At 40.4% G+C, this 25,939-nt stretch overlaps 1 protein-coding gene across 3 annotated transcripts; it reads left to right on the forward strand.

Moving 5' to 3' along the window:
* Nucleotides 1-1,156: 1,156 nt before the first annotated feature.
* LOC119914614 (M-phase phosphoprotein 9-like) lies at nt 1,157-25,799 on the forward strand. 3 transcript variants are annotated; one of them, XM_038734034.1, is made up of 24 exons: nt 1,157-1,260; nt 3,146-3,417; nt 4,132-4,279; nt 6,197-6,286; nt 6,376-6,878; nt 7,908-8,067; nt 8,268-8,340; nt 9,860-9,963; nt 10,246-10,350; nt 10,419-10,888; nt 11,923-12,072; nt 12,387-12,474; nt 12,905-13,120; nt 14,145-14,192; nt 14,340-14,404; nt 16,979-17,080; nt 17,291-17,524; nt 17,608-17,801; nt 19,843-20,109; nt 21,475-21,595; nt 22,874-22,959; nt 23,162-23,361; nt 23,796-23,864; nt 24,834-25,799. In XM_038734034.1, exons 2-24 carry the CDS (start codon nt 3,182-3,184, stop codon nt 24,933-24,935), a joined length of 3,831 nt encoding a protein of 1,276 aa, XP_038589962.1. In that variant the 5' UTR covers nt 1,157-1,260; nt 3,146-3,181; the 3' UTR covers nt 24,936-25,799. The 3 variants fall into 3 exon arrangements, with proteins under 3 accessions (XP_038589962.1, XP_038589964.1, XP_038589963.1); XM_038734036.1 differs by having other exon boundaries at nt 17,608-17,777; XM_038734035.1 differs by having other exon boundaries at nt 8,271-8,340.
* Nucleotides 25,800-25,939: the final 140 nt, after the last annotated feature.

A 25,939-nucleotide genomic window follows, 5' to 3' on the forward strand; every position in this document is an offset into this window, starting at 1 on the left:
ATGGCACAAGGGATAAGACACACGTGTAAGAGACCCAGGTTCAACCCACTGTGACACATCCACCAATGTGTCCCTGTATAACTAAAGAGCAGTGCATGTTGCTCTCTGTTATAGCAAAACACTTAACCCCTGGTTGCTCCAGAGGTGTGCGAAATAAAATGTAATGTAAAAAATCTAACAAAGGGAATTTGCAGTAGTACAGCAGCTACTTCACATAAATCACAAAAAATCTAAGTAGGTAGGTGATAAACAAGTTTAATTAAAAGGTCCAAATGATCTAAAATAAAATATTATATTATTAAAATATAATATACACTTCTTTTTCTACTTCTAATTTCTAAAAGATGTACAGTAGAGTGTAGAATTGTCAGTGACAATACTGTATATATGAATATAACACAAAATGGTCCACCAATGTGTCCTTGAGCAAGACAGCCCTAGTTGCTCAAGAGGCGTGCTACCTCTGACTTAGCAAGTGTGAGTCGCTTTGGATAAAAGTGTCAGCTTAATTATTAAATGTAAATATAATTTTACAGTATGTATATACAGGGTCTGAAGTGCAAAGGAAAAATAGACAGGTTTGGAAAGATGAACAGCAGATTAAATTGAAAAATAAATGCTATTAATAAACATTTCTTCTCTCAGCTCCTTTTCCAAACCAACAAATTTAACAAATTGTTTGCTGATGTCTTTTATGGGTCATCACATTTGTGCTGGTGTGATTTTCTCTGTGTTTGTGTGCTCTGTTTTTATGTGATTCGTGCTTTTGTTCATGACCTATGCTCCTGTGTTCTCTGTTGTGCTTATGAGCCTGTGTATGTTTTAACATTTTCTGTTATGCTGTTATCAACCTGCCAGTGACTGCACATGAAAATTAGTCTCATTTATTACTCCTCATGTTAATTTGCACTATCCCTTTTAAATAAATAAATAAATAAATAATTAAGTAAATAAAATATATAAACACAGGTGTGAAAAACAGATAAGAGAAACTTGCTTCTAGATTTCTTCTCTGTCAGCTTTGTGTCCCAAACAGATGTGTACGCCTCTTTCCCCCAGAACAGCCAATAGAATCACAGACTGAGAGTGACGACCAATCACAGCTCTGTATTTTTGATTACATTTTGACCAATGGCGGCGCAGTGCTGTGACGGTTACAGCGGCCAGAGATCACTGCAGTGCAGTAGCCAACCAGCAACCAGCTAGCCAACTTGTCTACTAACAGAGAAATATGGATGAAACGATGATACAAGTCAACGGGTAGGTTAAACATTATTTTATATATTTTATCTGCGCCACTCTGTCTTGTATAAAACAGTGTTTGCCGTTCGGTTGATGTGTTTAATATAATAATTCCCCCCCCGCGCTGCCCAGCTTGCATACGCGGTGCTTACAAACCTGTAATAAACCAACTTAGCCAAACTTAGCTAGCTAGCTAACCAAGTCAGTGGCTTGTCAGTGGTAGTTTCACTATCAGGGCAGCTGGATAACTTAACTAACTGATCCAGGATCCCGCGGAGTTTGACAGGCGGGGCTTTAACGGTCTGCCCCGGCTGAAGGAGCATCTGTGGGGCTGGCTGACATCGTAGCTAAAGCAGCTAATGTGGCAGGGACTGTTTAAATGTCCAAACCGCTGTGTGGCTATCTGTTGTTTGCTAGGTGTCAAAGCTAATTAGCTTTTCAATCAGACTTGGCCAGTTCAGACACACACAGGAGACACAGGGCAGGACCAGACAGACAAGGGTCGGAGACAGAGATGGGGATGCTAATGCCTAACATTTACACATTAGCTTGGACGTTTGCGTTTATGTTTTGTTAACTCTGTAATGTTTAAACCACATTTAAGGTCAGAAATATATATATATATATATATATATATATATATATTGTCCCTAATAGCTGTGTAATAGGGCTACAACGATTAGTTGTCATCTATTAAATTAATTGGCAACTATTTTGATAATGGATTAATCGGTTTGAATAATTTAAGAGAAAAAAATGGGAATATTTTCTGGTTTCTTCATTCCTCTATGACAATAAACTGAATATACAGTATTTTGGTTGTGGACAAAACAAGACAAAGGAGGAAACCATCCTTGGCTTTGGGAAACTCCTTCATCCACCAGCTTTTTGGCTGGTGGATGAAGGAGATCTACCAGCCACTTGCATATTTTACCAACATTTAGCTTGTGCCTGGTGCTAATTGTGCCAACTGTGTTGATTATTTTCTCTTTATTATTAGTTGTTTGGTCTATAAAATATCTGAAAAATGTTGTTCGGTGTTTCCCAAAGGCCAAGATGATGTCCTCAAATGTCTTGCTTTGTCCACAACACAAAGATATTGAGTTTTCTGTCATAGAGGAGGAAAGAAACCAGAAAATATTTACATTAAGAAGCTAGAATCAGATCAGTTTTCTTTGTAAAATGACACGAATCAATTAATTCATTATGAAAATAGTTGCAGATTAATTTAATAGTGAACAACTAATCGATTAATTGTTGCAGCTCTACTGTGTAATAGTAGCTGGATCCTGTGTTTTTTCTATTGTTGTGGTAGTTGATCAACACTTACAACTTTTGACAGACAGATTAATCGGCCGATATCTGGCATTTTGAGATAATCTGCATCAGCCATACCTACACTCACACGGCCGATATATATTGTCATAATTGATATCAGATTTAATCTTAAACCATTACTGGCAAGCTTTAAATATATATTGTTATACAGTAGGGTTGCACAATTAATTGAAATATTATTGATATGGTATATAAGTGCAATATCCAAATCCCAGAACCTGCAATGAAGGTCAACTGTGTGAAAAACAACATTATAATGATGTACTATAGAGCTTTTACCATATCAAGCAGCTATTATATTGTTATAAAAATTCCATCTAAAAGAACACATTTCAGGCTGAGATAACATGTATTTTAGATTGTACTTTGCATGGAATAATGGAGTTATACATGACTTTTCTTTGTTTTGATATCTGCATTATATATCGGCCATCAGCTGTCCTGCTCTCTAAATATCGGCATCAGCCATTGAACAAGCCGTATCGGTCCACCAGTACTTCTAACTGTCTTCAAACCTTATTTCTGTGTCTTACTGCCTCTTGTTTTCCTCTCTCCTGGTTTCTAGCTGTCAGACTGACCCCCTCTACACGGGCCCATAATCATGTCCACAGATGACAGTATATCTGAGGATGTGTCCAGCTCGGGGGCTTTGAGCCATTGCCATGTCAGTGCTGACGGGGATGGGGGTAAGGAGAGTGAGACCTCTTTGGTGTCCTCTGAGGGGACGTCAGCCTCGGGGCTGGCTGTCTCAGAGGGCAGACACACAACCTCCCAAACAACAGGAGGCACTGTGGAGAGCCGGCCCATGGACATCACACCAGCATGTAACAAGATCAGGTGCAGCAACTGTAAAATATACTGTATATGGAAAATAAAAACACAGTGGGCAGTGAAGCCATCTTCTCTTAGGGAGTTGAAATGTTTTCCCACCTATAATTGGTGTTAAAATAAATTGTAAAAATATTCCTGTGAAAGGTTGTTGTTGTAGATTTCTGATTTTCTCTACACTTTACTTTACATAAAATGTATTCAAATGTATGTGTTGATTTAAGTGTTCATTTCAAGTCTGAAGAATCTTGGGAAATGCATTATGCTGTAGAGTGTCGAGTCTTGTCTAGGTGTATTTAAATATTAAAGTTAGGCTGAGAGATGCCACAAGAATGTCACTGCTCATCAATCTTTAGCACATGCAGGAGTTTTAATAGACAAACATCTTTTCTCTGCCATTATACCTTAATTTGATCATTGTTGATATCATTTTGTGGCATCAAGATTTAGTTATTTTTTATTTGTTTGTCATGGACAGCGCAAAAAAACATGATACCGATGAGTTGCATGGGTAGGATTTGTTGCCAAAGCCAAATTTGCGACCCCTGTCCCTGGTTAGGTTTTTCTGCTTAAAAGGTCATTACAAATTATTATTACTACAGGTACATTGGTTCATTCTGTGCAGCTATGTCCTGAAGTAATATTAAATTGTGGCCGGAGAACAATGTATATTATCAATATCTTGTACAGCAAGTAATTTGATATTATATGATTTTATTACAGGAGTCTGTGTCTGAGCACAGATGAAGCATTTGAACAAGGGAAGAGCCTTCCATTCATCAACCCAAGTTCCCTTGAGACCCTTAGGGCTTTGGTGCAGGAGATCCAGAGCAGTGGAGAGACAGACCCTGAGATCTGGAAGGATTGTGAGGTGGGGAAACATCACTGAGCGTGAAAGGCAGTTATTATTGTACGATGCGCAGTTGGGGTTAGCTGCTGTGGCAGTTGTTCTTGTGCGCTGCATTTGGCAGCTGGCAGCCTCATTTCTGAGCTGTCACTTTTATTTTTTGTGCGGATCACACCTGACAGTAAGACAGAGAGACACGCAAACACATAGACATGGACACGCACATACACAGACCCGAACACACCACACTCACTGCAGCTGATCTTTTCAGACACAGGATGTGATTTGCAGGAAAAAGACATCTGTGATGTTCTGCAACACAAAAACACTTAACTGGATAGTTCATCAGGCTGGAGGCCTTTTGCTTTACACACCGGGTGAACAAACACAATTTTATCTGATCAGTAAAATGTTCATATACTTCTTTAGAATTATTGTTCCTCTGATTATCACTTGTCTCTCTCTGATAGGAATTTGAATCTAAATCACAGTGGTGCACAGTTGCTTCCCTTCACAAAGACACACATGAATATCTGCACACAAGCAGTATGCAGGCAAATTCAGTTAAAGAAGTAGATAAAAAAAATAAATGCAAAATCAGAATCACTTTAATTAGCATTTAATTAGGTATCTATGCAGATACAAGGAATTTGACATTTGACATTGCTCTTAATGTACATACACAGTACAAGCATACAGTAAATAACCAGGATAACATGCTCAACAAAATAGACAGAAAGTACTATGTACAGATATACATACATATAAACATATACAAAAAGAATTTGTAGACAGTAAGAAAAATGTGCAATGGAGTAAAGTGCAAAGGATGCTGGACTAAATATTTTTGTGCAGGTATTTTTATGTACATGAGGTAGATAGATATGATCACCTCATTGTCACATACACTGCTCATTCACTCACTAAGTGTGTTTACATGCACTTAAGTAAATGTACAGAACCTGAATTTCCAGCTAGATTTCTCCTGGAGAAAAGGGGAATTCTTTACTATGTAAATGCAAAATAGTGAGGATACAGGCCACGCACGTGATTCAGCATGTTTGAACACATCTGCATGCACCGTCCGTGCGGACCCTCTTGGATAAAAGGTGCGGATGATGATCTTCCCATCATGTGAACACTTGTAGTGGAGAAGGTACAAATTAGTGTTAACAGCGTTTCTAATTGACTTTTTACATGTGAGATTTGTCTAAATAATCTAAATCTATTAACGCCTCTGAACTTCTGACTAAAAACTAAAGTTTATTCACTCACTATTAACTTTATTATTGTTTTATATATTTATTTTCATACCGTGTCAATTTAATATTTTAATATTTATATTAAATATAATATTTAATATAATATTTTATTCTTATTGTTATGCACCAAGTCACCAAAGCAAATTCCTTGTATGTGTCAACCTACTTGGCAATAACGCTGATCCTGTCCTCTCACACGCTGTCACCTCTCCACCACACACACACACACACACACACACACACACACAGTCACGAAGCAGCGTATTGTAAAATATCCCCTCCAGACATTTAGTAACACACAAAAAACTCTGCTTTTGAATAATAATTTGTGTCTGATACGGGAGAAATCCAAATACTTAGTCAGGTTACTATAGTACCTGATTTCTCTGAGTAACCAGGTTTCTTGTGTTTATGTGAACATGATGACTCATGAGGTGAGCAGCCCTCTTTTGGCCTGTAGGTGGTAGGTCGTACTTTAGTTTAGGATCACCAGACGTTATATTTCCACTTTGCCTCTGCAGTATAATGATGAAAAGCCAGGTCAAAGGCAAATAGAGATTGTCAGTGTATATTGACAGTGATGAAAATGACCCTGGCTCTGCCCCAGCGGTGTTACCGTATTTTAGCATCTTGCTGTGAGTAATGATGGTATGTACATGACACTTTTTTTCTGCAACAGGGCCGATGGTTGCATCTGTTTCAGCTGGTTGAGAAGCAATACCAAGAGCAAATACTCGCTCAGCAAGAACAATACCAGTGCCAAATACAGGTCAGCCTGCATTTAGTCATATCTTATCACAGGAGCCGGGTTGAAATATTTGTTTATCCAGTGAAAGAATGATGTGATTTTTCCCCCAGTTGATTCAGGATGAAATTAAGGCCCTGGTTCAGCTCCAGAACCGCCAGGCCAGCGTCCAGCCACACACAGAGTTCTCTCCAACTGCGATGACCAAAACTACCACAAACACAAAGGACTATATTTTCCCTCTCCTCTCCAGTGATAGCACAGTCTCCAGAAATGTGACCAGTGACAATGACTTTCTGGCAGCCCCTGTCCATACCCCCTTTAGCTCCCCTTCGCCTCCGCTCCAGAGATCAGAGACCGCCAACCAGGGGGAGGAGCGGGCAACCACAGTGCTGAGCAGTGGGTACGGGACTCTGTCTGCTTGGGATACAGGTCTGGAACATGTTGGGTCTCCGGGGGAAGATGATGATCAAGGGAGGGAGAAACAAAACTGGCCCTCTAACCTCCAGGAAGATCCAGAGACAACTGTGATTGGGTGCCAGCAGGACTTTTCCAATGAGACGACTCTCGGATTGGAGGAACCTTATCCACCAGTCTACCAGCAGAGAACCTCTGGGTACGTCTGAGTAGTTTATCAGACACACTAACAACAGCTCCCTATGACAGGGGATCTGCAGGTCTTGAAAAGTTTTAAAAAGCATTGATTTCAGTTTCCTTCAAAGGCATCCTTCTTCAGGTCTTGAATATATTTTCTAAACTTGACCTGACCTTGGATGTAAAATGTGAACGTGGACATTAAATAAATTAGTTTTTTTTAATTTGTTCATCCATCCAGCTTCTGCCGTTTTAGGTTCAGGTTGTGTTTAAAGATTTATTAAACGTATAATAACTACTAATAACTGATTTTTTTGGCCACTTTTGGACAGCCAAAATAATTTTATATGTTGGACGTGTTAGCAATATATTGTCTATTTACTCATCCAGCAGTTACAGAGCAACATTATCATTCATTTGGAATCATGTTTGTGGCCACCTGATGAATGTTAGTCCAGTTTTCTCTCTCTTTTAGCTTTGTTTTTGGTCTCCACCAACTCCTGAGGGAAATATCTGGGTTTTTAGCTGCCAAATGCTCCACAGTGTTCACCAGCTACAGCTAGTCTCTAACTGTGTATGTCTGCTGTTTGTTGCTGAACAGGTAGTGGACAGTGTTTTTTTTTTACAGTTTTTTCTTTGAAAACAGCTTCCTGCTGCGGCTGAAAATAATTGAGAGTAAACCAAAACAGTAAAGTTGTAGACCGAACGTATAAACAGCGAGCTGAAACTCAGTATAATAATGCTCCATAAAGCTGAGGGGAGCCGCACAACCCCTTTCACATTGTCATTTGATACATTATTATCATGAAAATGTTGATTATAGCCACTTTAATGATATTATTATGAATTGTTGTTGGACACTGCTGGGAAGTACAATCATCATTTCATTCATCCTACTTTGCCTTTATGACCAAATTCTTTTTTCGTATTAGAAATATCTTTAAAGTCTTTAATTTAACGCAGTGAGCCCTGCAGAAACCCAGAAGAGATTTAGACAATATTTAGTCTGAGAAAGGATATTTCTACTTACCCTGAGCTGTTCTGTTTGCAGCACCAGCCAGCCATTGACCTCCTGGGCCCAGAGGCAGAAACTCAGGCCCAAGAAGAGCAAAGCAGGACAAGCTTCATCCCAAATCCCTGAGTACCTGGACCAGCCACGTAAAGAATCCCAAAAGCAAATCCCCCTGGAGAGCTCTGACTCCCAGGACCAGGTACAAACACTCACCAAGTGGTAACATCTGCTCCTTTAGGACAGATAACATTTTGCAGGGATAATAAAAAACGCTGCCTAATGTTTATCTCTGCCCTGCATCTGTAGTGGGGTTGTTTTTTGGGTGTATATTTGTTTTGTGGTTTCCCTAATTGCATTTCCTCTGCTGAGTCTAATCCACTCATCTCTATTGGGTTTCAGCAGCGACCGGCTGGGCCGTCATCCAGCTCTTTTCCCCTGAGGAGGAGTGACAGCCTGATGTCTGAGGCATCAGGTAACAATTCACTGACTCAGACAAAACACAGAACAGCAAGGCTTTGGCCAGTGTAAAGAAATCACTAACCATACGACTGTGATAAAATAAATAATACAGGATTTTACAGTTTTTATGACGAGTGAAGCCCTGTTGCAGTTACCACAAGTCACCGTAAGATGACACTGTTGTGCCACCTGGGGCTTTTTTTATTAGGAAATTTAATGACATCACATTTTCTTTTTTTAGTTATGCTTTATTAACAGTTTGTGAACCAACTTTAATGGGTGTCATCTGAGACCAAAATGATTTTATATTTTGAAATATATTTGTTGTAATCAATAAATCAAATGCTCTGACACAGAAATGAAAAGAATTCTGTAATTGTGGCTGTCGAAGGACTGTAATAACCGTGGGAAATAATTTAATTTGATCTAAGGTGCTTTATCTAGTTAGTTTCTCCAACGTTGTCTACCCTAGCTTTAAGTCTGTATTTGTAAAGCAGGTTTCAAGTCTTCTGACCACTCAAAGCGCTTTACACTACATGTCACATTCAACCCATTCACTCTGATGGCAGTGGCTGCCATGCGAAGTGTCAACTGCACATCAGAAAGAAACTAATCACACACACCGATGCCCAAGGACACTTGCAGACTGGAGGAGCCGGGGATCGGGGATCAGGGGTGGATTTATCCACAGTTGGTGCTCTAGTGAGTTTTTGGGGCAATGGAGCTCCAAGGATCAGAGGAAGGACATATATCAGGCCTTGATACACACACTATACTTGGTTTAACACTTGAAAAATGGGGTTTCGAATTTCGAATGGTGTTACAAATCACCAGACTTGTCCTTTAAAATGAGCTATATTAGGGTGGCCATCACTGCCAGAGGTTTCCAAGAAGTGTGTGATTTTAAACAACTGTACAAATGATTGGATAAACTAAATGATCATGTCAAGTAGAAAAAAACAATTATATGACACTTAGGGCTGCAACTATTGATGATTTTAGTACTTGAAGCTTCTATAGATTATTTCATCGATTCATTGATGCATTGTTTAAGAAGTACTTTTGCTTGGCAGTGGCAGTGGCGGCCATTACACATTACAGTACATTTTCAGCTGAGGACTGTGGCTTACTTTGGCTTCAACTCAGCACTCAATCATGATTTCAGTTAATTGCGAAAGTTGCTGTTATTGTTACTTTGTCTGACATAATTTTCGTTTTACGGTGGACGGACGGTAACATTACAGAGTTGTTGTTTTTTTTATCTTGAAATAAACCCATACTTTGGACACTTTCTTCTTAGTCCCTCGCTTTTTTCTCTCTCTTCCTCCACTTTGCAAACAGCGGCATTATAATCACGTCGTGTTCACACAGTGTAAGCGCGATGTGCATCAGTAATAAATGTCCGTGCGAAACACTGTGCTATATAGTTACATGGATTAAACAAAGCCTCGATGCAAAGAATTTGCGTCGATGCATTTTAGTAATTGATTTAATCGATGAATCGTTACACTACATTCTTCTCTGTGTCTTAGGCCTCACTTACTGGCGTCTGAATGAGAGTGAACTGTATCACCCCCTACCGGACAGCTACGACAGTGGCGCTTACCTCCTTCTGCAAGAGGCATCCATGAGTCTCGTGAGTAACATCTGATTAACTACTAACCGACTGATCTGACTGAGGGGTGTGTTATGAGTAGTCCAACAATCGTGTGAATGTCCGATTAACATGTTATCAAGGCTTGAAACTTTTGAATTCAGCTGTCGATTCCTGATTCACTTCCCACATTTAGTTTGTGACGTGTTATAGAATAAAATACCTGTTGCCCACGTGTACACTTTTGTTTGAGGAGAGTAACTGATAATATTCAGAATCGACTGGCGTTTTGCATTAGCTCTCCCCCTAAATGTTGTCTCTCAGGAGCCTCGGCTGTCTCTCAGAGAGATCTACCAGAACAAGCAAAGAACAGACTGTAAACGTTCAGACTGGGAAGGCTCTCTTACATCCAGTCCTTCATCACCACAGGTATGTCACATGTCTTCATTGATCAGTGAAGTTCTTTGCTGACCTCTAACCCGTACTTTGTGCTTTAGGTGTTGACCTTGGACCCAGCAGCTAACCAGCGGCAGTCAGATCGTACCTCTGGCTTCACCTCGCCCTCTCACTTCAGCAGCCCTTCGTTTGCCACGCAGCCCCACCTCTACCCCAGAGTAGGGACCCCTGTAACCCCTGACAGCATGGTGGACTGCAGTCCCAACCCTGGAGATACAGACTGTATCTCTGATACCTCCAGTGTTTCAGCTGCCGGACCTTCCCCTTCTAAAGTGTGGGGAAACACATCCCAGGCGGTCCTGTTTACTTCCCAGGATAAGACCCAGCCCTGCTCCCACACAGCCAGCCATCAACGCAGAGCCAGTGCCCCCTTAGCCAGCGAGGAGGAAGGCAGTCACACACACACCAGCACCCTGAAGCCGTGTTCAGCCTCTGGTTCAACTCTGCGGCCTGCAGTCAGTCCACACGTGGAGAGAGCTTCATCGCTAGAGGATCCTGTTGTCCTTTCTCTGTGAGTGAGAGAACATACATCAGTTCAGATTTAGTTCACACGGGGATGCTCTTGCTGTATGTTTAAGGTACTGTGTGTAAGATTTGGCCAGAATTTTAGTCTAAAACATTAAAAAAAATGAACTTACACGATCATCAACATGTGAAGAAGGAACATCTCTGTGAATTGTGTTGCAGACATAGCTACTGAATTAAGTTAGCATGCTAACCAGCTAGCCCGGCCTGTCCTGTCTTGTTATACCACTTGTGTCTCAAGATGCGATTGTGAGTCATTGTAGCTTCCAGTCTGACCTCAGTCAACATGAGGGGGCAGGTACAACCACGAGCGACTCTAACAAGAAAACATACTGATAATCTACTTTAAACTATATATAGTATATATGACGTAAATGATCCGATGCCCACTAGTTCAGGAAGACATAAAAATCTTTATCCATGATGTTATTATAAACACTACATGTGATTAGAGAGGAGCAGAATCGCTTAGAGAGTAGCTCGGCTAAAGGGGAAGAGGAAGTGAAATGCTGCCTCATTTTTCCTTGGAGCATATGGCCAGGAATTACACATTGTAGCTTTTTAAAGAAACTTCTTTACAGCAACACAAGGAAGAAATAAAATCCAAAACTTAAAAACATAAAATGAGACAAAATCGTGATTAAAACATTTACAAAAAATAGTGAACACCATAAAATAAAACATGAATTTTTTGTTTTGATTTAAAAGAATATACTGACTTTACTTGCATGACTTTATTGCTCTTAAAGTGACGTGTTTTCGGCAAACAGCTGTTAAAAACCTACTAAACACGACCTGACCTCAGCAGCAAACAGCAGACAGACACAGTTAAAGACTAGCTGGTGAACATAGTGGAGCATTTAGCAGCTACAGAGTCAGGAGTTTGTGGAGACCAAAAACAGAGCTGTTTTCAGTTAAAAGTTGTAGTTCGCATCTTATTTACTGTCTTGTATGCAATGTCAGTTGCAGGTTACCTCACCAGCTTTTCATTCATCTTCTTCTTTTCTTTTTTCTCCTCAGATTAAGGCAGAACCTGAGAGAGAAGCACTCTCGACATGTGGCTGACCTGAAAGCATTTTATGAGTCTGAGATCCAAATCCTGCGAGACAAACTGAAGCTCCAAGATCTGCCCCAGGATTTAGAGAAGAGCAACCAGGCCCTCACAAAAAGGTGTGCATAACTTTGTATTTCCTGTACATTTTTTAAAAAAATTAGTCTGGAAAAGTATGGAATTCTGAAATGGAAAATGTGTGGGAACGCTGAATTATGTTTAAAATTGAAGGAGCAAATTTAAGAAAACTACAAGGGATTGACTAAGTTTTGAGGATCAAAATGATTTATCTTCAAGTTTTGAGTTGAAAATACACAAATAAAGTCCTGTAGGACTTCACATTTTTCTGCAGCATGATATAATATTTGAGTTTGGGTCCAATGCTGTTTTGTTTTTCTAACTTTGTACTGTTGTGATTTTTGTTCATTCACAGGTGCAAGCACCTGGAGAAAGCGCTGGCCGAGGCCACCAGGCGTATTCAAGAACTAGAGGCAACAAACAGCTCGCTGGAGAAAAAACTGGTATCATTCTTAAAAATCCTTTCTCAAATTATTAGTCTAGTGATCAAAATATTCTGTTATGTAAGTACTTTATTTCTGCAAGGATGTGAGCCACTTCACGCAGTCAGTTAGTGATGATTTTGTAATTGTCAACAGGCCCTTACAAGGTATAAATGCCTTCAATTCAGTCCATAAAGGTCTTAAAAGTAATTAACTTTAGATTTCAGGCTTTACAGTGCTCAAAAAGTGTAGATGTTGCCTCGCTGTGGCCACATAAAACAAATCCTGCAGTTAACGTACTCCATGCTACATACCTTCCTGTATGCTTTGTTTCAGAAATGTTTCTTAAATGTTTTATTATTTGTTCAACGCCTCTTTCCTCAAATTACTTTTTGATATATTTAGCATATTAAAATTAGTTTTAAAGCATTATTTGACTTTCCATTGTTAGGCAGAATGGCCGGAGCGCTATGCTGTCGCGGGTGCTACTGTGAAGTCCTTGCAGCAGCGACTGGATGAAAGCAAACGCTCGGGCAAAGAGAAGGACGCCCTGGCAGCACGTTTGAAGAACCACGTACGGCAGCTGGAGGAGTCGGTGCAGAAAGTCTGCAAGGAGGCAGACGAGAAGGAGGCCAGAAGGGAGCGAGAGTACAAGATGCTGCAGGATGTGAGTCTGACTGGGGCTGTTAGAGAGTAGAGAGTATATAATTGATAAAACCTCTAAAGTTCCCCTTTTAATTTGAACCTTGTTACTATCATTATTTTGTTTTTTTTATACTAAATCATTTTCCCAAGTCATGTGATGATGATGTACTCTACAGCAGAGTTGCGTTAGACTTTCGCGTCATAATCTATTATTAAACATAATTTTAATCATTTTTTTAAATGATAATGAGACATATAGATTATTTAATACGATTTAATTTTCAAAAACAACACTTTAGAGGCCACTGGCTGATTAACGTCATCAGTATTACTTGCCTGTCCTTCACCCTCCACCACATCAATCCCTCATTTTTCACCTTGTTTACCAACCACATCACAATTATTGGGCTTTCTAAAGAAAGTTAATGCTCAGCTGCCGTGATATTTTGCGATAGCTAAGCTTTGTAGCAACCCACAGCCTAGCAATCACATGGTCTACATGTGGTTACTGACAGTGTTGCATGTGAATTACCTTTAGTCTTAATCTTAATCTTAATTTTTTTTAGCTGATGTCTTAAGGGGACCACAAATATATGTTTTTCTTTATCTGGGGGATTTATTTTGTAATTGGGGAGGAGTGTTCCTCCATTTAAGGATGCACCAGTCAGATCTGTTGGATCAATATCGGCTCTGATATTAACCTCATTAAGCAAAGCGGGCATAGGCCAGATCTGACTGATCCACATTACATTTAGTACATTATCTGCACTTTTCGTGCTGACGTTGTTTTGAAACACTGGACAAAGTAATTTGATTTAATTACATGGCTCTCAAAGTTTGATAAAGGAGAATGCAGCGCAGTCCTGTTTGTAAAAAGGTGATGTTACAGGAACAGCCTGAGAATGGTATCGGATCGGTGCTCTGTCCTGAGTTTAGGTTTCATATCAGGAGAGAAAAAATCAATTGGTTCGGTGCATCGCTTTTTCATTTCACGTAACTCTCTGTGAACACTAACGTTGATTGAGGTCTTTGTTTTGTTTCCTCAGCTGCTCGGAGAATATGACTCTCTGGTGAAGGAGCACGAGGGAATGAAGGTAATAAATATCCGACTGGTATTGATATATTACATTTAGCTGGATTATTTGATTATCACTGAAACATGTTAGATCATTTTAACAGTGATAAACAAATTCAGTTTTCTTCACGACATGTTTTCATTCTGCCTCATTTTGTATCTGCAGAACAACCTGGTGTCGACAGAGAACAAGCTCGTCGATGCCAACGATCAGATATCAGACCTGAGGAGGTGAGTGGATTGATTGTAGACTGTCACACTAACACTAACAAGTAGGTTTAGGTATAGTATGAATTTTATAAATTCTTTTTCTTTCCAGCTTATGATTTCAGGTTCTTACCAACTAATTTTCATTTTGTGTTATTCTGGTAAATATCAAAGGAGTCAAATTTGTGTGAACTATACATTTCTGACACATCGCCGACGTCTGCCAGATATCTAGCATGCCAAATATCTGGAAGAGTCGGCCGACTTGACATCCACATCCTGCCAATGAGAGCAGGCAGCCGGCAGAGCAGGCTGCTACTTTTTCACCGCAAAACACGTTTCGCTCCTCTTCAGCTCTCTGTAGCTCAGACAGTCCCTGCTACCTACGTGTGCTAATCCATTCTTTCACCCAGATTCTCACTAATTAACTTGGGTTGCAACTATTTTCTCGATTAATTGATCAGTCGTTAGGTCCAGAAAATTGTCAAAAATGCCGATCATGTTTCCCAAAGCCTAAGGTGACGTCCTCAAACGTCTTCTTTTACCCACAACCCAAATATATTCAATTTACTGTCATAGAGGTGGAAAGAAACCAGAAAATATTGAATTTGGACATTTTTTCTTTAAAAAAAAGGATAAATCAATTCTCAAAATAGTTGCCAGTTAATTTAGTAGTTCACAACCAATGGACTAATCACTGCAGCTCTATAATTATTAACACGTTATATCTTGTATGTTTAATCTGTACAAAAACCAAAGTGTAAAAACAAGAGGTGTGTTATGGGGGATTATGTGCCGGACAATTTCTTGGCTGGGAGCAGTGACTTCCTGGAGTCTTCCCTGGTTTCCTGGCAATCTCACGGAGACGACACAAGCCTGTCTTTATGCAAAGCTAAGCTAACCCCTTCCTTGCTCTGGCTTGATGTTTACCACATAGATGTGAGACTGGTATCGACCTTCTTCTATCTAACGATAAGATAAGTGTATTTCCCAAAATGTCAAACTAATCGTTTTCAACATTGAGAGATTGAATAGTTATTAGAAATTAGGAAATAGAAATTCAAGAGTTGCATGTAAAAAGTTAATATTGTCGTTTTGAGTTTGCAAAGAGAGCTCATATCAGATACTGACATTACAGCTGGTTATTAGCTTCAGGCCCTTCACTGTCAAACGGCATCACACGTCATTGGCTGGCAATTTTGTAAAAGAGCTGCAGTGGAGGGTGGTAGACAGTAGGGAGATCGAGTGGAGCGGATTAATCGATGGAGCCTAATGATGGTCTCCGTGTTGTTGAAAATCGATAATAGCATTGGCTGATACGAAGCAGCAACTTTCCTTTGCAGTTTCAGCTTTGCCTGCAAATTGGCACCAATAGAGGCAGCGCATGGACTCCACATTGATGAAGTCTGTCGAGTCGATTCAGCTATTTCAAGGACAGATAGCAAACTACAGCTTGCAGAACGTCAATGTGTGTGTCACAGGAGGACTTAAGCACTGAAACAAATTACCTGGATGGCAGCCAGGCGGAAGAGAAGATGGAGAGGTCCAGAGACCTGTAAGTGGACTCCTAAAAAGACAGAATAGGAAACCAGGAAAGAAGTTACTACAATGTACAAGCAAATCTATCCTAGGAACAAATTAAAAAGACAGGTCGAGCTAGGACAACAAAAGAACTAAGACATAATCCAGAAAAGATGAATTAGGAAAGGCGGAGTGTCATGAGGATCCTTCCAGGCATGAGTCGATGTTAGACCTGTAAAATGGAAATGGGTGTAAAATGCAGTAAAATTGGTGAGAACATTGGGAGTTTCATGGTCTAATGGAGTCACACACACAGTAAGTGCAAAAACCTACAAGTGACATTGAAGATGGTTACTAAGGCCTTTCAAACTAAAACAGGAAATTAGAGCCGGATCACGACAGCAAAGAGAATATATAATTAACAGGAGACAAAGTGTTGAGATAAAGGTCAGCTTTGGGTCAGATTACTTCTGTGTGTGGAGAGAAAGATTTTCAGTGAGACTAATTGTCTTATGAGCACAATAAGAAAAAATACCTTCAGGATACTTTGAGCCCAGATTGTATTTCTAGAAGTGATAAGATGTTTTATTTTAAACGCTTCTCTGTCGGACTAAACTGAACCTATAATGAAAAAGTATTACACTTTACAAGGACAAAGAAAAAACTTCTTCTACTGAAGAAGATAACTATGACCTGCATGATGGGGAATCCTCACACTTTTCTGCGCTATTTTTAAAATTGCACAAATGCCCATTAATATATAATTTAGTTGGATGAAAATTTAATAAAACATTGAACCTTGCTAACTCAAAATGATAAATGTTTATTTAACAGTTCTGACCGAATGAAATGATTTGATTTATTGATTGTTGTCAGGATGTAAATTGCCTCGCCCAGCTTTAAGTACTCAGTGTGACTAACAGACCAATTTCAGCATCTTATCTATGCTTCTTAAACCACAGTAAGCTGAATTAGGTTATCTTTGTGCCTACCCTTTTATAAAGTAAAATACAACTGAAAGTGTCTTTGTATCTTTAAATCTTGTGACCATGTGTGTTTCTGTCTGTCCCCCCTCAGAGTAATCTCCAAACTGGAGTCTCAGGTGAAGCAGCTGGAGCATGAGAACCAGGCCAGGACACGTTACACTTCCCACAGTAACACACAACCTTCTGGGGCTGGGTAAGCACTTACCGATAATCTGTCTCATGATGGTTTTTCCACAAATCAGCCAGGAAACAGTTCGTTCTTCGTCTACAAAGATGCTCTTTCAATTCAAATATTTCTGAAATTGCTGACTTTTAAAAACGATTGACAAATAGATATGACTGATTAAATATGACGGCAGACAAAGGATGCCTAAACTTAAATTTTCTCTTTACATGTCCTCAGACTTTTCCACCATCCTGACCTGCTGCTGTCTCCCAGTAAATGCAAAGCAGAGCCAGATGTCACCCGCAGAAAGTCACCTTGTCCTCCATCTGACCAGCAGAACAGTGGCAGAAAATCCCCATTCCATCAAACTAACCAATCAAGTATCCACAAGAAGTCACATTATCCCTTAAATGATCAGTCATCAGGAACTGGAAGCTCTGTGGATATGTGTTCAGCTGGCGGGAGCTGGAGGTAGGTTTTTAAACGATCGTGGGTATCTTCTCAACCAAACTTAGTGCAGATTTTAAGAGATTTACTGAGATCCTGTTCTGCAGGTGTGCATCTCCCCCAGAGTGTGAACAATCTCTGCCTCAGCCCAGACACCAGGAGCAGAGCGTTGGCCAGCGGGAGGCCGGTCGTAGAGATGGATCCTGCGCCCTGACGCCCATGATGAGGGCCCTGATAGAGCTAGAGGAGACCAAAGCGACAGAGAGTCGGGCCCCCTGTAAGAACAGCTCCACCACCCACAGTATGACTCACTCTCGCTCACCAGCCGTTACCATCCTGATTAATGCTCAAATTTAAATCTTGTGTCTCACCTTCTTTCCTCATACTTTTTACTCGAACATAATGAGGTCACATAACACTTAACAATACACTAATATTCTTTAAAAAAAATCTTTGCATGGAGGTTTTGGGCCGCGTCCTGTGTTCATATGAGCACCCATATATTGGAGTAATGGCATGCTGAGCAGAGAAGTCACACTCGCTCTGTCTGTGTTGTTATCCCAGCCTTTCTGTGCTTAGTTTATACAGCTAGTCTGGCTACGTGTGCATGTTAGTGCACGTGAGTCCCTCCATGTGAAACTGCTCATCTGTGAGGAGAGCTATATAACGGCAGTTTCTTTTCTCATCTAACGCGGTGAATTAAGGGTTTATTCACACCAAACCAGAGTTGGTCATTGTTGGAACATCAGAAAGACTAACAAAGATGCTTTTGATGAGTATTATTTTGTTTCTGTCTGGTTTGAATAATGTGTGTTTTACGATGATGTGGGAGGTAAAATTACTGTTTTTCTCAATGGAGTCTGGTGCGCCCTTTTGATTTGGTCTGAGATGCTGGTGCTCTAGTGCGACATTTAGTGTCAGTGAATGTCCCGCAGAGTTCTTTTAAGACAGACTTGAAAATTGTGAAACTATCCTTTAAGTGTATGTTTTGGTCAGGAAAACCTGCTATTTGAGATAAAAATATTTTGAGACAAATTAAACAGAAGTTTTTGCATGACTATATGCCGTTATGAGTACTTTGAAAAAAATAAATATACAGGATAGGAAACAGTCTGCATGCCATGGGGGCTGTTCCAAGAAGTAGGAGTGCTGTTAAAAAATTAGAACAATGGCTGCAATCAGTCTTAAAGTATTGTGATTGTGCACCCAATCAGGACGCTATTCTAGGTGCTCATAGTGGTAAATCACAGCAAAGCCTGAGATGTTCCTTAGTATAAACGAGGAAACAGCACCTTTAAAGAGAGACTGGCTGTTTACAGAATGGTGAACGGTACCTCTTATAAACTAAAATGTTTTTAAAGTATAAAAAATGCCTATTGTCTCCCTGGACACAACACTCAGATTAAAAACAATAATACACTGGGCATGGAGATGTAAAGATTATATACTATTATAACTTAATCCTCATATTACTTTATTATTATTAATGGATGTCAGAATATATATAAATGTCGGAAAAGGGAGAACTCACATCCCAATTTCCTGAGGCTCAAAGTGATGCCTTAAAATGTCTTCTTTTATCTAACTACAGTCAAAAACAGCAGATTCTCACAATTAAGATGCTTGAACTAGAAAAAGATCAGCTGATTATCAGAAGAGTTATTCTCTCCTCATTTATTTGCATCTCTCAATGGGCCATAAGTTCTGGTCTGGCATCTCATCAAACAACTTTTGGAATATTTGTAGCACTCTCATACATCTGTAAAAAAACAAAGATCCTAATAAATTTATGGCAATATTTGGTGCACATTCAACAGAGCATAGTAGTACATAGCATCAGTTGAATGATATAGCATTATTAGCATGTTAGCTCTAAGATTTATTGATTATGTCAAGGATCTGTCATTTCCAGCACTTTTATTGCTAAAGTCATTCATAAGTAGAGATTCTGACCTTTGTTTGAGAGCTAATAGTTTATATTTCAATGTATTGTTATTTTGTTTATATTTTATTTATTTCTCACTCGTAAATACTGTTTTAATTCCATTTTAGTTGACTCTTTGCTGTACACACACCTACGTATGTGTTTGACTGTAATATTCTGCCATGGTGCAGTAACGGGAAACAGAGGTTTGCAGGTGAAGCAGTCCAAAACAAAGCTAAGTAATCCAGAAACAAAAAGGTGAAAATCCATAAATCCAAAATAACGGTATTAGGGCTGTGTGATAGGACTAAAATCTCATATCCCAACATAGAACTTTTTTAGTAAATCAAACAGTAACAAATGATATTTCTCTGCGTCATGTTTTTGACCTCACTGTGTCTGTGGTTTCTCTCCGCAGGGGTCGGCAGTCAGAGGGCCACAGTCGGGTTTGTGGAGCGGAGACACAAAGAAGCGATTCAGGAGCGAGTCGGGCTTCAGGCAGACAGGGAGGCGGTCAAACCTGGAGGAGTCGCGGTCAGAGCTGAGCGAGGAGGAGCGAAAAGTCACAGTGGAGCAGAGAGAGCTGCCGCTCTGCTGAGAGCTCAGAGGAGTCTTTCTCCAGAGGGCCACAGATCCTCTTCACTGCCTCCGTCAGCACATCGAAACATGCCCACAACTACACCCAGTATGTCTTCCCAGGCTGTTCACGCACACCTCGCCACCAAGTCTTTTAATGTACACCACATCTGGCACAGTCACGGCTGTGTCGCAGTTTTCATTGTTTGCTGGAAACCAGAACTTCTGGTCTTCAACGGCCTCATTTATAATACAGTTCAGCGTTATTTTGCATAAATACACATTTGCAGTTAAAATCAAGGGCAACTGGACTTGGTTGAAGATACTGGAAGACGTTTCGTCCCTCATCCAAAGGACTTCTTCAGTTCTGACTGACTGGCAGGGAAACTCAGCTATTTAACCTCAGTGGGGTCGTTGGCCCGGGTCATCGATACCGCTGGTTCGTTAGTGTTCCTGGACTGAACGACCATCGTTGGTATCTTCACCTTTATTGGCATCAGGTAAAGATACCAACGATGGTCGTTCAGTCTTGGCCTCCGGTAGTCCTAACGTCTTCCAGTATCTTCAACCAAGTCCAGTTGCCCTTGACTTGAACCTTCGTTGGATTTGCAGTTCACTTAAATGTGGTAACAGTGCTTTTTGGCTGTACTCAAATATGACAACCTTTTGTAGCTTCAAACCTTCTCTGTCATCACCTATTTTAAATAGCCGATCTCACAGCACAGCTGCTCTCATAAACTGTATCTTTGTTAATTTTGTCTGATGATTTTACCTGCAGCTCGGCAGCTTGGTAATAATGACTGCAGGTCAGTGTAACAGAAACAGAGAAATGTAAATTACATCAACTACATTGGCTCCATGGAAACAGTGTTTGTGATCAGAAACGCAGGAGGGGGCAGAGCGGAGGTTTAAAACGATTTTAAAGTCAGTTGCCCGTAGATAAAGGCTGTGTTCTGTTAGACACCTTCTGAGACAGCCGTTTAGCCCGTTTCGAACACAGCCAAAGTTATTTTTATACATACCTGTGTATATTTTTAAAATAATATATGTATTTGTGTGTAAAGATGGCGTGAGAGGCACCAGACACGAACCTTGTAGACACAAATACAGCGAATTGACTCCGGCAGCCGTGACGCAGCCGGATGCTGTGTTCATGTACCGTAACTCTACTTCTCTGTGAATGAATATGACGCCAGTATATGTGCTTTGCCTTGAGGTTGGCTTATTAAGGAGGTTTGAATATAAATACCTCTTTTTTTTACTTGACAAAACAGTGCTGTCAGTCACCCGTCTGTGATCTTCTTTTGTCTTTGTGAAAACACATTTTAGAGAGACAAAACAAATGAATTCAAACTTGAAGATTATTTCTAATTTTGCGGCTCACTAAAAACTCTCTGGAGAACGTAGGTTTTAATTAATTATGTATTGATGTATTAAAGTTTTAATTAGTGGTGTGTTGTTCTCTTCCATCCAGCAAAGAGAGAAACTTTACTCATGCCCATGTCTGCGAAGTCCAGTCCTAAACGCTGCCCTACTGAGAACTACTCCACTGCTTTTGGGCGCCCGATGCCAAGAGAGGAGCACCTGCTCAAAAGGTGAGCAACACACAACATCTCATCAGAAGCAAGACCACCAAGACATTTTGGACGAACCTCCAACCTAACTGTACATTTGTATTTCACGAAATCACAGAATATCACATTTTGGCTGTGTCAAAACCTTCTCTAGGCTGAGGCAAAAACTAACACGTAACTTCAAGCCGCGGGACTTTTTAGATCTCTTTTCAAGGAACTAAAAGTTTCCTTCAGCCCACTGTTGTGTGCGTTTCCACCGTGGTCTAAAGACCTGCGGAGATTAGGCAAATTAACCAGCTGACGTAGGCTGTAGGCCGTACAAAGCGATGCACAGGCATCATTAAAGCAGCTTTTTTGTGTGGGAGTATAATGAAGAGACACACGATAAAGTTTGTTACACATTTAATAACAAACTGAATAAATACATCAAGTTCTTAAAATGACTCCAGCACAGAGAAAGCAATACAGAAATAAAATTGAGACAGTTTGGAACGTTATTACAACATTTCCAGCCGACAAGAGCTGCAGATCATCTGAGGCACCACGTCTGTGTCGCCTGAGCGTCTGAGGAACCGGATGTTTAACGAGCTTTATTACCTGCTGTAATCAGCTGTTCCACTTGTTTTGGAGAGCAGGAGACCGACTTCGGTCTTCTGTGTAAAAACTTCCTGACTGATGAAAACTTCAAACAACAACTTTGGACCCAGTATTTAGCGTAACTCCATCAGCTGTTCACTTTAAACACGCCGCTGCAGCTGACTGCTATTTCAGAGCAATACATTTATTGCCGACGTTCGATCTCAGGCGGATATCGGCGGGACGTGTGTGTGCTGACTGTTGATTGTGATTTATTGGTAACCGTGGAAAAGAGTGGAGCAGTAGTAGAAAAACAGCCGACATACTTGATTTAAAGCCAGTAGCCTCTACTCGCCCATTCAGAAATTCACTGCAAGACAAGCCCCACCCCCCAAAAGTACCGGTACTTTTGGAAAGTACAACCCCCCGAGCAGGGACTTTTTGGAAGGTCAAATTTAGACCCTGGTCCCTTTCGGAGGAAACGCAGTGAGTTCCTCCAAAGGTTTCTAGTTCCAGGGTCTTGTTCCTTTGGTGGAAACGCAGCTTAATTTTGCTACTTCTTGCTGAACAACAGTCAGTGCAGCTTCTTGAATACGATTTTTATATAAATCTCAATCCAATGAACTTCAAAACAAAGTGGATATAAAGTCAAACTTTGCACCCGACGTTCTACATGACACTGGATAAAAAGAATAACAAAAGACATTGTGTGCTGCCCCGCAGGTTTGATGAGCAAGTTGACCAGAGACGTCATTCATTCCACAACGGCAGTCCCAGGAAGAGACTCCAGTTTTCATCCACAGAAGATGGTGATATATTTTAATAATTTTATCTAGTAAAGAATTAAAGTTCTCAAATCAGGTCAGGGACACACTGGTGGACGTGTCACACTGGAGAATTGAACCATGTTGTAATATGTAATATTTTGCCCCCTTGTGTATGTGGTGGAAAAAAAGGTGTCACTAAAGGTGCACCTAACAAAGTGGCCTATGAAATCTGTGTTCCTCTCAGACCTCCCGCAGCCAGAGTCCTCCAGCAGCATGAACCCACCTGAGGGTCACTCCCAGCTGGGCTGGGAGGAGCAGGGGCCCTGTGGTGGATCTGACCTGCAGGGCTCGTACGAGGACTCGGCCCCTCTTCTCCTGGACAGACTCCACTCGCTGGCTGAGGCCGAGAAACTGTTTGACGAGCTGACGCAGGAGAAACTGCAGGTGAGCGCTCGCAGCTCATCACATCACACGGCGTCATTTCCACTTGTCAGCCAGGACGTTTTTTTATTAACTCAGCAGAGGAGATGTACTGAAAGGGCTCTGTGTGGAACAGTTTAAAGAGCCTCGTATCTCTGACACACTGAACAGTACAACTCTAATCCCCACCCGACCTCTTATGTAACACGGGCTTCATTTGCTTTTATACCACTCCTAAATTACTTCTATTTTTAGGAAGTTCATATCCACATTCCCCCGCCTCCCCCTCCTTCTGTCCTGGTCACATAGGGACACACACACACACACACACACACACACACACACACAACTAATCTAACGAGTTCAGTCAAAGTGTTTCAGTCGGTCATGTGCCGGCTGTTTCATCAATATAATTGTTTTTGTTAATAAATGATTAACCTTTATTTGTTGTTGTGCAGATTGAGGCAGCTCTGAGCCGGATGCCTGGAGCAGGCGGCAGAGTGAGTCTGCAGACCAGGTTAGACGAGGTAAGACACCAGATATCGATTACGCTCATATCATTTTCCCGTGTTTGTTTTTAAATTAGAGCTGAAGCATCATTTTTCAAGCAAACTGTTTCAGGCAAACTCACGTGTTCTGGCTTCTCACATGTGAATTTGTGCTGCTCTTCTTTATTTTATTTGATATTAAATTAAATATCTTTGGGTTTTTGGCTGTTAGTCGGACAAAATAAGCCAACTGAAGACTTCACCATGAGCTCTGCGAAGTTATGAAGAGCGTGAAAGAACTGTTCTATAAAGTATCTATATTCTTGTTTACCTATTAGTTTAATTAATTTCCCCCTATTGCACCGCTGTAATGATTAGCTGACTAACAGTACAGCTGTAGCAACAACCCTGGATCAAATGTGATAAAATTTGGCTGCTTAGAAATACAAAGCTGGAACCTCTGGGTCTGTAAAGCGAAGCCAGCCTGCCAGCAGGGGGCGACTCCACTGCTTGGAGTCTATGAGAAAATGAGGCTACTTCTCAGCTGATTTATTACCTCACTAAAGACTTTCCTAATGAGCTCATGGTTTCAGTCGCTAGTTTCAAGTCTTCTTCAACACAGCATGATGTTCATTTAGTAAATTAAGGCCCCATTTAGAGGAAAATAGACGATAAAGCAGGGGAAGCTTTAGGGCACGGCTACCATAGCGACCTGTCAATCAGGGTAAAGGCAGCTGGGGATGGCATTAGTTTTGACCTGATGGTGGCGCCAAAGGAAAAGTCAGGGGATCCCCAAAGTCTTTAGATTTGTCCTCTGAGCACCAGGGACAATCCTTTGAATAGTCTATGAGATGTTTTCAGTCTGGATGGTGGAGCGCTTGACGCAGCAGATCTTCAAATTTGAGGGGCTTGAACAAGAGAACGTTTAACATTTTTTGTTTGTTAAATTAATTAATCAGTGAATGAATGTTGTTGCCAGTTAATATCCTGCTCTGCGTCCCTCCCCAGGTGGCCTTAGAGAATCGTCTGGAGAGAGTGAACCGTGAGCTGGGATCCATCCGCATGACTCTGAAGAGATTCCACGTCCTCCGCTCCTCTGCCAACATATAGCAATGTCTGTCTTTTTACATCACAGTGTAGATGCTACGACTTGGCGTCTTGGTTTTACACACTGCACTGATTGTCTTTCAGTATTTTTCCGTGCCATAAGCCCATCTGTACAGCAACTCCACAGCATCTTTTTTATACGTGTTACTTATTACTCGGGGATACTTTTTTATACGTCTGAAAGATATTACAATTTTTGGAGTATATTTTTAGTAAGACACAGATTTGTAAAGTCGTTTACTTTTTTAGTCACAGAAATATCAATATGATATGTTTTACTCGCCATATTCTGGTGTGGATTTTTAAATCAGCCGTGTGAATTACACAAAAATACGTTCATCCACTTGGAAAATATCACTGCCATCTTTGTTCATGTGTTTATGGACATTTTATTTTTATTTTTCCATTTGACATGACTGAAAATGTATTTATTTGATATTTTTTGTACATTCTGGTGCATTTTACATTTTTTTTTTCTTTTTATAAATAGTTTTTAAATATTTGTTTTGGGCCAAATTGTCGAACTTGAAGGAAATATGTTGTCTACTTGAATCAAATCGCCTTTTTGTCTTCGTTTACTTTCCATTGCTACTTGTCACTTTTATTTGCATTATATTTCAAATCTGCTACACGACTGGACCCTCCGGATTTGAACCACTTGTAAAATCCAAACCAGCACACTTCTTCAGTAGACATTTTATCTCGCTGTCAAATCCTCGGTCGGTTGTTTTGTTTCTTCTTTAGCGATGCTTGTGCATGGAATTTACTTGCACTGCTTCCTTTTGCCATGCAGTTTTCCTACCTAAACATGAACTTCACTGGAACTAAAATATTGTTATTGCACAATAAATTCAGCTTTTTTGATAACTAGAAGTTTTATGTCTTTATTATGACTGGTTTATCATTCTCATAGTAAAAACACAGTGCGGTGATGTCAGACACATAAATATAGATGAGTATGACTCCAAAAATGTAAATAAAGAAAACTATAAAAGTCATCAGTATAT

This window comes from Micropterus salmoides, unplaced genomic scaffold (genome assembly GCF_014851395.1).
Source record: "Micropterus salmoides isolate LMB-PRFRI ecotype aquatic unplaced genomic scaffold, ASM1485139v1 Ms_hic_scaffold_20, whole genome shotgun sequence".
Taxonomy (NCBI): domain Eukaryota; kingdom Metazoa; phylum Chordata; class Actinopteri; order Centrarchiformes; family Centrarchidae; genus Micropterus; species Micropterus salmoides.

What these genes read in the sequence shown, in the direction of transcription:
- LOC119914614 (XM_038734034.1), top strand. Translation starts at nt 3,182, where the DNA reads ATGTCCACAGATGACAGTATATCTGAGGATGTGTCCAGCTCGGGGGCT. An exon ending in ACACAACCTTCTGGGGCTGG is followed by an intron (nt 17,081 to 17,290) that starts GTAAGCACTTAC and finishes ACATGTCCTCAG; the next exon opens with ACTTTTCCACCATCCTGACC. An exon ending in GAGGAGCACCTGCTCAAAAG is followed by an intron (nt 21,596 to 22,873) that starts GTGAGCAACACA and finishes GCTGCCCCGCAG; the next exon opens with GTTTGATGAGCAAGTTGACC.